Source organism: Siniperca chuatsi, linkage group LG17 (assembly GCF_020085105.1).
Source record: "Siniperca chuatsi isolate FFG_IHB_CAS linkage group LG17, ASM2008510v1, whole genome shotgun sequence".
NCBI classification, from domain to species: domain Eukaryota; kingdom Metazoa; phylum Chordata; class Actinopteri; order Centrarchiformes; family Sinipercidae; genus Siniperca; species Siniperca chuatsi.
In genome coordinates this window covers 2,301,357-2,318,572 of record NC_058058.1, presented here as the reverse complement: position 1 = coordinate 2,318,572, position 17,216 = coordinate 2,301,357, and the positions used below count along the sequence as shown (strand labels likewise).

The window sequence follows — 17,216 nt, the reverse complement described above, 5'->3', positions numbered from 1 at the left end:
AGCTCTTCCAAATCTGAGGCCATGGTTCTTGACCGGAAAAAGGTGGTTTGCTCTCTTCGCGTGGGTGGGGAGTCCTTGCCCCAAGTGGAGGAGTTTAAGTATCTCGGGGTCTTGTTCACGAGTGAGGGACGGATGGAGCGTGAGATTGACAGGCGGATCGGTGCAGCGTCTGCAGTGATGCGGGCGCTGTATCGGACCGTTGTGGTAAAGAAGGAGCTGAGTCGAAAGACAAAGCTCTCGATTTACGGTCAATCTACGCTCCTGCCCTCACCTATGGTCATGAGCTTTGGGTAGTGACCGAAAGGACAAGATCGCGGATACAAGCGGCGAAATGGGCTTCCTCCGCCGAGTGGCTGGGCGCTCCCTTAGAGATAGGGTGAGGAGCTCAGTCACACGGGGAGCTCGAGTAGAGCCGCTGCTCCTCCACGTCGAGAGGAGCCAGCTGAGGTGGCTAGGGCATCTGATCCGGATGCCTCCTGGACGCCTCCCTCGGGAGGTGTTCTGGGCATGTCCCACTGGGAGGCGGCCCCGGGGAAGACCCAGGACACGCTGGAGGGACTATGTCTCTCGGCTGGCCTGGGAACGCCTCGGGATCCCCCCGGAGGAGCTGGAGGAAGTGTCTGGGGCGAAGGAAGTCTGGGAGTCCCTGCTTAGACTGCTGCCCCCGCGACCCGGCCCCGGATAAGCGGAAGAAGATGGATGGATGGACTTTATCTCACCTGTCTTAATACTTTATATTTTATGCACTTTTGTTTGTAGAATAATTTAACAACAATGTGTTTGAACTAGTCATTATGTACATGAAGGCCACACTACTCTGAGGTCTTGCTACGTTCTGGGCTTGCTGCTTGTGTCAGTAATATATTTATATAGCTGATTTATATCGTACAAACACAGATTAAAAAGGACATATTAAGAATCAACTTTATTGACCAAGTATGTAAACACATATAAGGAATTTGACTCTAGTTTAAAGTTGCTCTCAGTGTTACACACAGAACAATTTACAGGGAGATGGAAATAAACATACAGTTAAAATCAAGGACAGCAACATTGAACAAAGATAGGTAAACACAAACATTTAACTACAATATACATATAAGTAGGTGAAAGAAAAAGCAACAACATACGCAAGAAAACAAGAGCGCTGGAATAAATATGGTAATAGATTACTTTATATACATGAGGTAGGTGGTTATGTACAATATATGCATGTATACATGTCTATTTACAGCATATGCAGTGTGCAGGTTTATATTTAACAATGATGATGATATGTATGTGGTAGTTTTGGTGTTGTCACTTCCTGGTTTATTTTGTAGTATTCTCTTTCCCTTGTGTGTCTTGTGTTTTTACTTCCTGTCTGTGTTTTCCCTCCAGTTTTGATTGTTGGCCCTCCCTTGATTGTTTGCACCTGAGTCTCGTTGTGTCACCTCCCCTGGGGTATTTAGTCTGGGTCTCTTCTTTGTTCTGTGTTGGATCATTGTTGTACATGTGGTGTTGTTCCTGCCGAGCATTGTCTCTGTAAGTTGTGTTGGATTCTTTGTTCTCCTGTGGACCTTGTTTGGCTTTTGTCTGCTCATTACCTGTCTGCTCACCTCTGCCTGTTCTTGCCTGCATTCCACCCCACAATAAACACGGTAGTCATCTGGCTACTTCACCCTGAGACCGCTTCCTCGTCATCTGCTTTTGGGTCCACATACCTCCATACAGCACCCCTTACGACAACGTGCATGTTACAAAACTGTATATTTACACTATAAAATACTGCATTATTAGATGCTGACATTCTAAAAACAGATTCTTATTTATCTTATTTAATTTATGTAATTTGTGTTTCTTTTGCAGAAATAATCCATCAAGTATTTGAGGAGAAGGCCTCCATCTCTCTGCGATGTCCTCACTCTGTGGAGCAGAGAGATTAATGGAAACAAAGTTGACATACTTACAGTTGAAGCTGACGGAGATATAAGACACAATGACCCAGGCAAACGATACAGTTCATTGGCAGATAAGTCACTTCACATTAGCAGAGTTACCGTCTCAGACGCTGGAAGATACTTCTGTAATAATGAACCGGCTGTGGAGCTGACGGTGATCCCATCAGGTAACATCAAACTTTAATAAAGTTGTTCTGCTTTCTGTTTTCTCTCTCTGTTTCAAAATCATGTCTTCCTACTAAATGTTTCATGTAAAGTCAATTTTGTTGAGTATTGGTGTGAGAAATTCATCTGCATATTAATAAAGTAGTATATTTTAGATGTAAATGTGTTTTTACCTTCAATAACTCAACTTTTGTAAAACTATAATATTTTTAATTTGTAAAAATATACTAATTAATTTCTTAGATAATAATAATGAAAAATTATGTTTTACATTCATCCTCCATTGACTAGTAAGATTAGACTGTGTTCATAACTAATTTCTGTTAATTAAATTGAATTAATTTCTTTATAGAAGTATTATTTGCTTTTGTGCTTCTCTACATTTGAATTCACATAATACATGTTGGACAGTTGTAAACGTCACTGTCTGATCATTCAGTGACGAAGAGAACTTTATTTAGTAATTCCCAATTTTTCCAATTGTAAGAATAAGATCCTTTACTTCAGTAAAAGTATTAATATCACACTCTGTCCTGCATTCAAATCTCTTTGTGCAGTAAAGTGTTCCCTGTCAGTGTTTATTATATCTGATGTTTCTGGATTCATATTCCTCCTGCATTAATGTGTGTGTTGCATTTTACTGCTGCAGATGTTTCAGGTTGAGCTCATTTTAACTGCTTTATATACTGTTGGGTAGTTTAACCTGCAGCAATGCATCATGGTCTATAAGATCATCACGTGTTTGTAGCGTTGCTGTCCTGTGAGAACCACGTATCTCCAAAAAGTCTCCCTGAGCTCAGAGAAACAGCCTGTTTTCAGCTCTGTGACGATGCGTTTCCCAGCTGATCCGAGGGGGGGTTAAAGAGTTTATTCAGCTTCAGGAGGAGGAGAGTTTTCTCAGCACACGAAGGAAACTCTTCATCCTTCAGCTCATCACAAACATTCACGTTTAAAATCTTCACAGATCTTCTAGCAGGGTATGAACAAGTACCTCAGAATTAAGTACAGCACTTGAGTAAACGTACTTTGACCATGCTAGTCCTCCCCCCTCTGGGTAAGAACAGGAATCAGTTCCTTAAAGGAAATCATGTTTTGGGACAAAACTCTTCATACAACTTTATCCTGAATACATGAGCATTTAATGATGGTGCTTCTTAAAACTTGAAATCTAAGTTTTTACTCACTCCTTGACTATTTTTTGTCATGTACAGGAACAGCCAGACTCACTGCAGTAGTAAGAACCAACGTCAATCTTACATGCCCCTCTGGTGTTGATAATCCACCTGTTGCAACGTGGATCAGAGAAAACAGAGGAACAAACACCACTGTTTCCAATCAAAATAAGACAGATGGGCATGCTCGATATTCAGCTGAGGAAAAGACGTTGACTATAACAGACGTGCAGCCTGATGATGCTGGACTCTACTACTGTTATGGAAAACCAGCTGCGTATCTGAATGTGACCAAAGATGAACAGTCTGAGAAAGGTGAGAGACAAGAAGTCTTGGAGATACCTAACTGCATCACAGTTTCTACTGACATTAGCTAATACAGACAAACTTTTTAATGCAGACAAAATGTCTCAGATATGGTTGGAGAACATGGGGAAAAAACATGGGCTCAAGTTGAACTGTGAGAAATAATATGACTGCTTATATAGTTAATATAAATTAACCTTGTTAGAGTTTTAACAAGTTTACATTTTAAAATAAATGTAAATAAATAAACGTGGGAAGAAATATTTTAAATGCTAAAAGGAAAATAAAGCAGTTATTCAAACATGGAGAGCAGAATCAGAAATCAGAATCAGAAATACTTTATTGATCCCCGAGGGGAAACTCTTTCGTTACAGCTGCTCACTGTCACGTCTGCACACAGGAATAGAAGTACTAATAGAAATAATAAGTAAGTCCACAACGAGACAATTATTTCTAGTAAGAAATAAGAGATGTGCAATCAAAATATAATACACTATAATATAGCTAAGATAAATGCAGATGCAGAGATATAAATCCTACAAAGATTGAACAGCAAATATGTCTATGACCTTCAATGCCACTGAAAGGGCAAAGGCACCCAGTGGAGTTTTTGACCACTAGTAACGCTGTAGAGCAATGTTTTTATGGGTGTGTCCACGTTGTGGTGGTTGTCGTGCATGGGCACGAGGATGCACACTCACACTCGCAAGCACGCAGGTGATACGCGACACATTCATTCCTGCTGATGGTATTCAGGCCTGCAAACTCCACTGGGATGAAAAAGGTGACAGTTCTGAGAAAGGGCCAAACTTAGCTAGAGTAGTTAAAGAAGTCTTTTTTACTGTACACATATTCACATATATTCTTGTTGGCATATGATGTTACAAAATTCATATTGTGTGTGTATAACAAAAAAAAAAAGCTTTTTCTGCTCTAAATTAGCTAGTATGTGTCTGCTTGGATCTTTAATTTCTCCGGCCCCTCACTGCTACCTGTGACTAAATAGGCAAGACTAAGCTACATCAGAGGTCTATTACGTAGCCTATGTTGACCCCCCTGCTGGTTGCATTAGCATTAGTAAGACTGATGAGCGCTCGTGGAAAAACAACGTTGTACATGAAGGAGATATTTTCCTCTTCAGTAAACACAACACATGCGCTGATAACTGAGCTGTATTCAGAGCTTAAAAAGATACTTGGAGCTGACGAACAGTAGGCCTAACTTTAACCGCGATAAACAGCAGGGCTACAGCTAAGTACTGATACACAGCAGGGCTATGACTATGTACTGACACTCCCCCACAGACACACACAGCGGAGAACCTCTCGTAGTAGCTGCTAGATAAGCTACAACACAGTGACTCTCTCAAAGAGACATAAATGTGCTTCTAGTGATGGTCAAAGCTCCAGCAGATTCCCTGTCTTAGAGACACACAGAGTCTGACAGTAGCGGCTCATGGCTGTTAGCCAGCTGTACGTCTCCGTCCATGCTACAGTGAGCGGTGGTCAGTGTCCTCCACGTCACACACGGAGCCACCAGGCCTACAGTTGTTGCTCCCTCACTCTTCTGTTGCAGTAACACATAACGCAGCAATGTGTCAACAATGGCACGGAAGAAGAAGACAAGTAAACATGGATGTAAACAATGCAGGTTTCAAACTTAAAAAAATATATTTTATGAGGAAGGAAATGCATTTAATGTGCATAATGTGTTTTGGTGAGCAACACTGAATGTAAACAGAAACCAAAGTTTGTTTAAAAAAAGTACACAGGGCACCTTCAAAGCTTGTCACGGTTGGTGAGCGCAACCGAGGCAACTGGGATGGGACCCAAACGCAGACAAAGCAGGCAGACAAGACCCGTTCAGTGATTTAATTGAGAAGATGCACAAGTTTACAGAGTCGCAAGGCAGGCGAGGGTTAAAACCGGGAAGGCAGTCCGAACAGGAAAACTTATCCAAAGGGGTTAAGCAAAGAATCAGTAGTCTGTGGATTAGGCAGGCAGGTGCTGGTAACGAAGCACATAGTAACACTGACGATTTGGCTGGTAAATATACTGCCAGGCTGATTAAGGGAGGGTAGGTGAGGGAAAGGGGAAACAGGTGGACAGGTGGAGAATGGCAGTGAAGGGGCCTGGGGACGAATGTGGCTGGAGGGAGGGACAGAGGCGCAGAATGTGACAGTGCTGCCTTCAGATACAATGGATACGATCAAAATTGTGTTGTTAAAGTGATTTAAGTCATGAGAACACTGTTGCCACGCAACTCACAACAAAAAGGATTAACCTACAGCCACATGTGAGTGAAATAAAATTTTTTAAAGACTTATTGATCGTTGCAAAGACATTTAGTGAACAGAGAAGGTTTAGGACACGTGGCTGTTGTTAATTTGGGGAATTAACGTGTTACCTTTCAGTGACTGAATAGCCTCGTTACCAGGATACTCAATTAATTTACAAATGTAAATTAAAAAGTAAACTTGAGATCAACATTTCTCAACAGAATCCCACAAGTAACTATTGTAAATTAAATTTGCTCTTTACGTATGTGACAGATGTTTTCAGCTACCTTAGATTTGATAATGGCAATTGCATCATGGGAAATGCAGTTCAACGCAGTTCAGCATCATGTCTGAATGTATTGTGTTACTATGTGAGTTACTATGAGTTTTGTTTATTTTTTTCTTCCAGCTGCTGTTTTGGTGATTAGTATACTCCTCCCCCTCCTCTTCATCATTATCATCATCCTCTTCCTCACTTGGAGATGCAGGATCAAAAGACGAGGTGAATGAAATATGACCTGGAATATATCTGAAAATGCATTAATGGAAATAATTTTCAATCAAATTAAATTTCAGTGAAAACAAACTTTGAAAGTTGTAGTTATAAATTATAAATATAAATAAACTTTTTACTATCTTTAACTACACAGAATATTTAACACAACACGCAACACATAACATTATCTTTTAAATGGATAACAGGTGATGTCAGTGATTGCCATAATAACATTTTTCTTGGTAAAATTATATGAAAATGTTTTTCTTTTGTTTTACTTATGACATCAATTTTGACGTGTGAATTATTTTTGCATTTGTCATTTGGTCTTTAAAGCAGATAATCAGTGAGTGTGCACTGAATTAATAACCTTGCGACATTTATGCTCTTGTTTGGTAGAAAGTGATGAACGAAGGGTTGAGGTGGTCTATGCTGAGATAACAGATGGATTGGTGTTTGAACCTATATCAGGTGAGAAATACGAGCTGTCCCTTATTTAAAAAAAAAAAAAAAAAAAAAAACACTGCCCTTCTGTATTTGTGGTCTGTCTGGCAGTTATATACAGTTTGGGTTTTAAAAACGCTCCTGAAACATGTACAAGATGTTTTGGAAAAACTGGAATTAGTCAACAACTGGGGTAAAAGTTCAGCTCAATAAATGCTTGTTGAATAAATGTTTTAATTTCTTAATTTTATCTTATACTCATACCCACCTGGTACTAAATTATTTTCTGACCTGTTTTTATAGTGTATTGTATTATATTTTTTGCTAGTACTTTCTCCTGTGTGCGCTGACGTAAAGGCGAGCTGCTGTAACAAAGAGTTTCCCTTCGGGGATCAATAAAGTATTTCTGATTTCTAGATGGATCAAACCAACATGATCTCACATACTCCATCATCCGTGAACTCCCAGCACTGGGAAACGAGACCGGTAAAGAGCTTTCATCAATACTTAACTATTGTCCCACAGTCCGACCTCAATTCATTCTTGTGATATATATTTGGTTAGTTATACTGTATATATTCATATTTGTCATATTTGGTATTTTTACCTAAAAATGGTTTAAACCAACCACCAAACTAGGTGCCTATTTATTCACATCATTTTAGCTCTAAACATTAAGTAGTTAAAATGATAGAATACAATAATGTTGAGAAAAGACAATTTGCTGAAACTGAAAGCTACATTTAGCGATTTTTCAGCACTAAGAGGGAAAACAGACAGAGTCCTGAGTCCTGAAAGTTACCACAAGCTTATGAAGTTGTTTTGGCCAATGTATTAGCAAACATTTTTCTACTTACATATCCAGCAGTTACAGAGCAACATTTAATTTCCCTGGAGTTGTGTTTGTGTCCACCTGATGAATATAAATATTCACTCTCCTTTTAGCTCTGTTTTTGGTCTCCACCAACTCGAGAATTTTTTCCATTGTTGATGTTATTTCCTGTTTCTCTTTCACGTAAATCTTTCACGATGTGGAAAAAGCAGTTTTCTATTTTCATGTGCAGAAAGTAATTTAAAGCTAATGACGTGTTAGTCATTAGTTGTTGTGCCTCGATTCTGTGGTGGACACTTTTATCCAAAGCATCTTTCCATGAAATGTTCTGTGATGGGAATAATTACAAAAACACACAAGCAGACAGCTATGGGTAAATAGTGATAAGTGAAAGTGATAGTGATCTGAAATTGTGGATTAATTCAGTTGCCTGTTTGTAATTTCTCTCGATCCACCAGGTCACAGATGAATGACTCCACATAGTTTCACCTGAATAACGAACTTCAGTCAGGTAAATAATTACTTCTGTAAGAGTTGTTCTTTAGGAAAATATGGAAAAGAAAACTTAGTTCTGTTAATTCTACATTAAAACCGTTTAGATGAATGTGACATTTGGGACGTATCATATTTGACTTTGTTTTACAGGAAATCCTCAGGACCAAACAAAGAATGTGTCGTCACCTCCTCCTGCTAACTGGACATTGATCCAATAACTGTGTCATTTGTGTTGTATAATCAATTGTGTTTCAGCTGAACTATGAATTATTAATATATTATTGTAAATTATTCAAGACAATTGAATGTTTTTAAATTTGGTTATTCTAATCTCCATATTTACAATTTCACAAGTTTCTACAAGTTAATAAAATAATCCTTCTCGTTTTTTGGGCTTTGATTGACAGCTACATCTGAACACTTCTGTGGAGGATACTTTTACCCAGAATAAACGTTAAAGGGGAAAATGGCAAGTTAACTGTAATCAAGAGAACAAATAAACTCAAACAAAGAAACTGATATTGAAAGCAATTTGAAAATGGAAAGGGAAATTTAAATGTAAAATAGAAAATCTTTTCTCTAAACCTTTAAATTCAGAATTATTTTAATGTTTCCAGAATTTAGATGTAACATATTGCATCCTTATTCTTCAGTTACATTAATCTCTTACCAAGTGATTCTGACATTTACAGTCAGTATTGAAGGCAGCAGCTCAAATCCCCATTTTTCCAGGACCAAGACACTCAGTTCTTCCCAGAGTCACTGTTCAGGGAAGAGGAAGAAGAACAGCAGGGATGAGTGGAAAAGCGTCTCACACACTGAAGCTCCAGTCAGATCAGCAGCACAGTTTGATGGTTTGTATCCGAAGATGTTCAGTTTGATGATCTTCTGCCACGTTTGGTTCCTGCACACAGTTCTGATCTGCTGCGGTGAAAACGCCACAGGTACAGGTGGATACCATATTCATACATTAATGTTTTAATATCAACAGTAGTTTTGTATTTGCTTTGGATTCATGTTTCAAAAGCATTTTCATAATCTTAAATCTATAATGACGGCCATTTTATTATAGTGTTGTATTGTTGTTTACTGTGTTGGTGTGTTACATTTATCTCAGTCATGTATTTCCTCATATGTTGGCTTCTCATGTCAAATGAAAGTTACATTTGACCAAATTCTTTCAAAGTTTACGATTAAATACTTCAGAATAAATGTATATTTTTGGAACTTAAAGACTTTTGTCGCAATAAAACACCAACAAATTGTTTGACTCAACGGAAAGAAGATTTTTCGTAATAGTTTTAAAAGTCACTTTATAGTGAAAGATTGTGATGCAAAATCTTTTACATACAATAAACCACAAACGGTGAGAAAAAAAGCATCTTAGATAACAAACAATATCAATTTTTGAGCCCTTTCCACATCCATAAAGGAGCTTAAATTGTCTTCAACTAAAAAGAAAACACAAAAATCAAAATCAACAAAATTTTAATGACAATATTTTCTGTTAATACATGTAAATGGTATTTAAAAATGAAAACAAGTATTTGACTTTCGGCCCTTACATCTTTCCCCATACAGTTTTATTATTCACAGTAAAACTTTTAATTCTTTCGTCGAAAAAACATTTTTGCGCATTTTAAATCATTCTACTTCTGTTCAATTCTGTCTGACTGTATGTTTCCTGCGTTGCTATTTGAGGCTGACTGGATGACAGTGAGAATGCTTCCATGAGATAAAAGAGGAATGACAGATAAAACAGGAAACAAGGCTAAAAACTGACCAACAGCAGGATATGAGTGACACAGCTCTGCATCTAAAACAGCAGCTGGTAAATGTAGAACACATATGTCAAATGTATATAAAATGATGCACAAAACATTTCAGAAAAACATGAAGTCATGTGTTTAAATATTTAAATTAGTATATATTGTACTCAAATCAGTGGTGGAATGTAAACTAAGTACATTTACTCAAGTATTGTACTTAAGTACAAATTCGAGATACTTGTACTTTACTTGAGTATTTCTATTTTATGCAACTCAGAGGCAAGTATTGTACTTTTTACTCCACTACATTTGTCACAGCTTTAGTTAATTTTTCATACCCTTACTGTACATTAAAAAAACATGTATATCCAAATGTGGTGGTTTTGAATGTTTCTGATAAACTGATTGATGAAGTGTTCCTTTAATGGGTTGAGAAAATTCTCCTACTCCTTATTTAACTGAAAACTTCCTTCACCACTGTCAGAAAACCAGCAGATACACAATATGTATTGTATTGGAACTGGTAATGTTTTCTTTTTTCTAAAATTAAACAGTCTAGCAATATAGAAACATAAAACATGTTTTTAGTTTTATAACAGTAGTTATATGCATATATAATTATATAAAAATTGATATAAATATTTAAACTTTATTTATACTGCATCCTTCAAAACAAAGTTACAAGGTTCTTCGAATTGTTTATGTGGAAAAATCAAGATAACTAAAACATTTTAGAAATGCAAACAACAACAAGTTGAGTAAAATCAGGCAATCAAAAGTACAAAAAATAGGATTAAAAAAACAGATGAGATAAGTAGAAACCAGAGCCTACATTAGGAGCTGCTTCAGGTTTTCAGGGAGTTTAACATCTGTTTCTGTCCTCCAGCAGTGATCCGGTTTTCAGTGCCGGAGGATCACCACGTCTGCCTGCAGTGGGGCTCTGACAGCTCTGATGTGGTCTGGAGTCATCAGGACAGGAAGGTCCTGGTAACCCGACAGGGCAGCTACGAGACCAACGAGGACCCCCAACGCTACCGTCTGCAGCCTGACGGCAGCCTCCGCCTCCTGCAGCTCGATGACTCTGACAGCGGGGAGTATCACTGCAACCAGCGGCTGGTGGCCGAGCTGCAGGTGCTAACAGGTACACAGGAGGTGGAACTATGAGTGGTGCATTATGGGAATGAGGGATAAGTGTGTCTTTAAACAGTTGGACTGATTATTACTTAATATTACATTGGTAATTAGGTCAGAGACTTGAAACTTGCCTCAGATACAGGAGTTGATCTATCAAAGGGAACAATTAGGCTTTATTTGTTTGTCATCAGCAGATATTATGTCATTACAGATATACTGGTATTGGTGTATGTATATTGGCTAAGAAGTAACATGTAATTGCAGTACAGAAATGCCAACGATATTTTTGAGGTCATCTAAAGAGTGTGTCCATTAAATATTTTGTCCACCAGAGAGGACTGACAGTCTCAGGACATATATTGGTCACAATTCTTTAATAACCAAATGGTAAAAAGTCTGAAGAGGTCCAAACTCCAGCAACACTTGTAGTATACAGAAAAACTTTATCGTCAGACCAACGCATTTCAGCTTGTTGCTTTCATCGGGGTCATCATAAAACACATCATAAAGAACATTTAAATAGGGTAGGTATGAAGCAGAAAAACCAGTCTTTCACAAACATACACCTAGATGGGATGGGTATATGGTCATTTGGCTTCAGGCCACTCACATTCCCTAACTGACAGAGAGGTGATGGGATTTCCCAATAATGGACATGGGCGACACTTTAACAGGAGAAGTGCATCTAAGGGGTTGTATAGAGGAGGTCTAAACACAAGTGCAAGTGTCTTCAAAATGTAAAAGTTAAGATAAAATACAATAAATAATATTCATAAGTAGGTTATCATTAGTCTACAATCATCTGAAAATAAGAATCGTTGTGTTTTCATTACCTTTAGAATAAGTCATTTATATCTACAGAAGGAGCGGGTCCCCTTCCACAGAGGCCGCCATGTTGAACCTCCATGTTTCTACAGTAGCCCAGAATGGAACCAAACCTTAACCACAGAGGTGGCAGATCAGAAAAGTCATCTGAATCTTCTGTAATGGTCACACTAGCACTAACCATAGACATGTATATAAACAAGGATGACGCGTCTCCACTTCCTCCCAATGTACAGGAGCTGCCATCTTGCACTGGTGATGTCATTTGGAGCCAGAGTCTGCCAAACTTAACTTAAAAATGAACACTTGAACATACATCAGCGTGATAAGAACTACCTAAAATGACAGAAAAAATTGTATTTGACGTGTACTTAGATTTTTTTGTTTGGCTTGTTTGGCTCCCATCTACTAAAATGGAGGGGGCGGGGTTTATGACCTATACTGCAACTGATTTCCAAATAAACAGAAACCACTGGCTGGCACTGGCTGTCTAGAGGGAAGTAAATCCCTGATGAAGTTGTGAAAGATGTTATGACATTTTTTGCGTAAAAGAGGATGTTGAGGGCTGGAAGTGCCAAGGGAGAGACTTCATTGGAAGGTTTAAAAGTCAATGTTCCCACAGTCTGAATTTGTCACAAACACCACCCACGTCAAAATGTATGAACATGAGCCTTGGAGTTTAAGCAAGTTGCACTTTTAGAGGTAAAATAAAATTTTAAATTGAAAATGACAACAGAATATAGATTTTTGCTGGTAGAGTGTTAGCTTGAAGACAAAGGTTAAGATTAGACATATAGCTTAAGGGTTTTTATTGTTAATGATATAGATAATTGTGATGACACATTTCATGGGAACTTGAGAGGTGTTGGGCCACGTTTGAACCACTAATGCCAGAACATAGCCACATGCAGACACTCGGCTGGTTAACTGAGAAAGGAAATCTTACATGTGGCGTTACTCAACTGTGCTGTCCTCCTAAATGTTTTCTCCTCGAGGTGAAGAAGTTTAGATTCAGTATCAGGGGCTGGTTTACAGATATTTTACACTGGTCTGTAGTGTGACATCAGTTTTAATTTTGCTTTTTGATTAGTCTAATGCAAGTTACACTGAAGGTCGGTCGCTAATAAAGGGCAGGTAAAAGAAGCACCTGCCAACCAGGTTAGCTGTGGTTGTGTTTTTACGTAAAAATAAAAATACCGGACGGAAAATCCCTTCCATTGTGTAATATAAAACTAGTTGACAAACACAATGACAAATACTCATAATTCCTCTTTGTTTCTGCCCCCTCAGGCCATGACTTCATGGTGTCTGCAGGCCGGACGCTGCTGCTCCCCTGCAGCGGCTCCTCCAAACCCAAACAGAGGTGGATTCACCGGAGGGAAGGAGGGAGGCGGGAGGCCATCTTCACCCGGTTCAGAAACGGCACGGTGACACCAGAGAAGGAGGGGAGCCGGCTCAGCTATGAGAACGATGCCCTGCAGATCCAGGACCTGCAGCCAGAAGACGCTGGAGAGTATCTGTGCAACGGAAAGCTGCTGGCCAGAGTCACTGTCCTGACAGGCGAGTTATTTTAATGTTTGTTCACCTGGATTTTAATTACTTGATTTCATGTAAATTTTCCTGTAGAAGTTGATTTACAAAGTCATTTTAATCTATTCAAAAAAACACTAGCAAAAGCTCATTGTCCTATGTTTCCAAAACAAACAGGATCGAATGTAAACTTTAACTTCATTAATCATTTATTTATTTTCAGGTTTGGACTTTAGACTTTTTCTTCGTTCCATCCTGTGTTATTGTTCTGCACTGTTCATTTTATTGTGCATTTACTGTAATTGTTTCCATTAATTATCCTTAATTAGACTTAGACTGTTTCTGTTCAGCTGAACATTGTTTATATTATATTAAAAACTGTACTCTGTTCACATTCAAAGGAACAGATTGAGCAGATACTTATGTTTTGCATGAGCCGTGAGAAGAACAACAACTTGTTCTAAGTTATTAAAAAGATTTTTTTTATTTTTTTGGATTAATCAGTGCAGCCAGAGCCGACCAGCATCCAGCAAACCACCAGTACAACTGCAACACCTGCTGTGATGAACACAGGTAGGATTTGTTTACACCACATTAACACCAGCCCGAGGACACATAACTGAAGTGAGGGAAGAAATCAGTTCACCCACCATGACAGATATAAGTGAGGCATAAAGAACCAGAGTTCCTCTTCTAAGTTTTAATTTATTTATCCATGACCCATACATGGCATTTTGCTAAAACTGGTTTTAGTCACTAAACTTTAAGCTTTAATCATAATTATTTTACTTGTCTAAAGGTAGCAGTTCTATGTATGTTGTATCCAATTTTGTGCATTTTTATTTTATTTTTATAATCCAGTTCATGGTGGACAAATGTGCAGTTGTTTCTGTTATTGGAACAAACCCTTATCACATGTTCCACATGTCATTTGTATGTCTATAACTTCCATTGTTGTACTTGAAAACTCAGTGAAAACAGTTTGGAAATAAACTGTATTAATAGTTTATGACCTCAGTTTGGATTTGTGTCTTTCATCTCGTTCCTGTTGTGTATCAGATGGGGTTGAAATAAAGAAGAAGAAGAAGAGACCTGAGAACGGTTGGTCAGCTACATACGCTTCACTTACTGACTCATACATGAAGTTTAGTGTTTACAGTTTGACCAGATGTTCTGTCTGTGGTCTCTCTCAGCCCTGCTGGTGGCTGTTGTCGTCGGGTTGGGGTTAATGATCCTCCTCATGGCTGCCGTCTGTGTTTTACTGACCAGCGTGAAGTGCAGGAGGAAGAAGAAATACGGACGTGCAGGTAGGTGGACTAATCTATGGAAAGCCACAAGTGTCATTATTCCTACATTTGGTACAAATGAAAAAAAAAATTGTTAAAAAAATTGTTACAAAATATGGGTTACACAATGCCGGGTTCACACTACATATTCACAGTACAGACATGAGACATGCAATATCGATCCTCATCTAACTCTCAACAAGAAAGCAAATAAGCAAATTTCCTAAAACTGTTCCTTTAAAAAAAAATGTTTATACAAATGGTTTCACAATATTTTTGTCTGTTAAAATGCTCACCGTGTCAGATTATTATAGTCATAGTCATAAATTCTTGCCGTGACTCGGCTGAGAGACACGAGACTTCACGCTGGTCCCTGACCAATCATAGCTTTTCACGACCTGTGTGATGTCATCGGGAAGGAGTTGACCGACTTCTGAGAACAAAAATGTAAAAAAACAATGGTGTCCGAAGTTCAATACTGGCTGTCCTGTGTTGACCTTTCCTCTGTTTCACACTTCACACCACCTCGCAGCACCATCAGCATCACTCCCAGCATGCACTACACGGGATAAAGTATCTGACTTGTCACACCCGACACCCATTTTCGTTCCCGACGCACAAAGTGCCTGTTATCAGGCTTATATCATGTAGTCTGAACCTCGGCTGTGGTTTAACAACCTCTGGATTGAAAAACGTTTTAAAAATTGCAAAGTTTAAAGACATTAGGAGACTTTTTGTTTGTGCATTAGACAGATTTTTCTCTGTTATTTTCCACATTCTACAACTTCTGTTTCTCAATTTCATTGTTCATTTTGTTTAATTTTACAATATTATTTACTGCCAAATTCATTCATGTATCTATTTCTTGTCAAGTCCGGTATGTCCCTCCATATGTGTAAAAACATGACATCTGTTTTGGGTGAAAATATCATATCTTCCTTTTTTAAGTTTAAGAAACTTCCTCGACCCATCATTAAAAACCCTTTTGTTGGGTACATTATAACCTTCACATCAGTTAAGCTCAATATGTTTCCTTCTTATCTTTCCAAAATTTTAAAGATTTTTCTTTTCAGAAAAGAATTCGAGTGAGTTATCAGTGATACAAGCAAACTACTGCCTTCTGTAAGTTGATCTGCTTCTTCTGTTTTGTCTGCAGCAGCAGCACAGAGGCACGAAGACACTGAGCTGCAGCCATGGAAGACGTCCAAACAAACGGGTAACACCATGAGACATGGCACGTTTCATTAATCCTCAGGTGTGTTGTCACATTAAATACACTCACCCGTCTCTCTGCAGAGTGTGAGGTTTATGTGAGCGCGTCTCTGCCGGAGGAGACCATCCATTATGCCTCTCTGGGCCGACAGAACTGGAGGGAGAGACCCAGCAAGACTCCACCGGATCAGAGCCACCATGATGTCATCTACTCCTCTGTCATCACCAGACCTGCCGCCAGATAGAAACCAAACAGCAGCACAGTCTACTGCATCCTGTCTCGAACACGCAGCAGAGGGATGAAATGCTACATATGAAACCATGAGAGGCTGTTTTGATCTTAACCACATGTAAATGCACTTTCAGAGTTAGATGACAGGATTGATACCAGACCTGGTGTCTTGTCGTCACTGTGAGGTTTCCAGGCAGGAAGTTACCAGTCCCGGCCAAGAAATAGTCCGGCATATTTTACTTTTAGTTTTTTGTACGAATCAAACAAGACAAATGTGTTAATCTGTGAGATTTAGAGGAGATGGTAGATGGATTTACCTTTGGACAGAGTCACGCTAGCTCTTTCCAGTCTTTATGCTAAGCTAAGCTAACCGGCTGCGATATCGGTCCTCATCTAACTCTCAACAAGAAAGCGAATAAGCACATTTCCCAAAATGTAGAACTGTTCCATTAAAAAAATGTTTATACAAATGGTTTCATGAAACATTTTCATTCATTCCAGCTCCTATTATTACTCTCAATTATATTATATTATCGGATTATCTCTTTGTAAAGTTCACAACTAGACATTTTTATGGACAAACAAACTTTAACAAACAAGGACTTTCCTCGGCTCTCAAAAAAACTATTGATTCAAACTACAAAGATGCAAAGTTGTACTCCGATCGGTCTTATGTGAGTGATGAAGAGGAGCTAATCTATTGTTTTTCCAGCTCATATTTTTCAAAATAATGTCCTGGATACTAATATAATAATTCACTGATCTTACTTTGGACAGTTTTCAGTATTTTATTACATTTGGTGAAAAATAGTTTGGAATGAAAACTGTGGGCAGTAAGGTGGGTCGATCATCGTGAGAAACTTGGAGGTTTGTTCAAAAAGAAACACGTTGCTTTTGAGTTATAGAAGTGTTATTTTTTAACAGTTTTAGCACCACAAACAAAATCAAGCACTTCCAGCAAAATCCTCTGAGCTTCAGCTGCAGGCAAGCTGTGTCAATTACATTGTTCTGGCTTTTTATACACAAGACACGTGTAACTTTTTTTTAAAGTAGTGCCCAAGGATTGTATCATTATCAGTACAAGTAAAGCTTAACTCATC

At 38.5% G+C, this 17,216-nt stretch overlaps 1 protein-coding gene across 4 annotated transcripts; it reads left to right on the top strand.

Annotated features, from left to right (window-relative positions):
• The first annotated feature begins 8,704 nt into the window (after nucleotides 1–8,704).
• On the top strand, nucleotides 8,705–17,064 carry LOC122864857. Of its 4 annotated transcripts, none has more exons than XM_044172575.1 (8): nucleotides 8,705–9,072; nucleotides 10,787–11,038; nucleotides 13,147–13,416; nucleotides 13,891–13,959; nucleotides 14,446–14,487; nucleotides 14,580–14,693; nucleotides 15,829–15,888; nucleotides 15,969–17,064. In XM_044172575.1, exons 1-8 carry the CDS (start codon nucleotides 8,736–8,738, stop codon nucleotides 16,127–16,129), a joined length of 1,305 nt encoding a protein of 434 aa, XP_044028510.1. In that variant the 5' UTR covers nucleotides 8,705–8,735; the 3' UTR covers nucleotides 16,130–17,064. The 4 variants fall into 4 exon arrangements, with proteins under 4 accessions (XP_044028510.1, XP_044028508.1, XP_044028507.1 ...); XM_044172573.1 differs by having other exon boundaries at nucleotides 8,705–9,078; XM_044172572.1 differs by having other exon boundaries at nucleotides 8,705–9,078; nucleotides 10,784–11,038.
• Nucleotides 17,065–17,216: the final 152 nt, after the last annotated feature.

Coding starts and splice junctions, on each gene's coding strand:
- LOC122864857 (XM_044172572.1), top strand. CDS start 8,736: ATGTTTCCAGAATTTAGATGTAACATATTGCATCCTTATTCTTCAGTT. Junction 14,694..15,828: donor GAAGAAATACGGACGTGCAG/GTAGGTGGACTA, acceptor TTTTGTCTGCAG/CAGCAGCACAGAGGCACGAA. Junction 15,889..15,968: donor GAAGACGTCCAAACAAACGG/GTAACACCATGA, acceptor GTCTCTCTGCAG/AGTGTGAGGTTTATGTGAGC.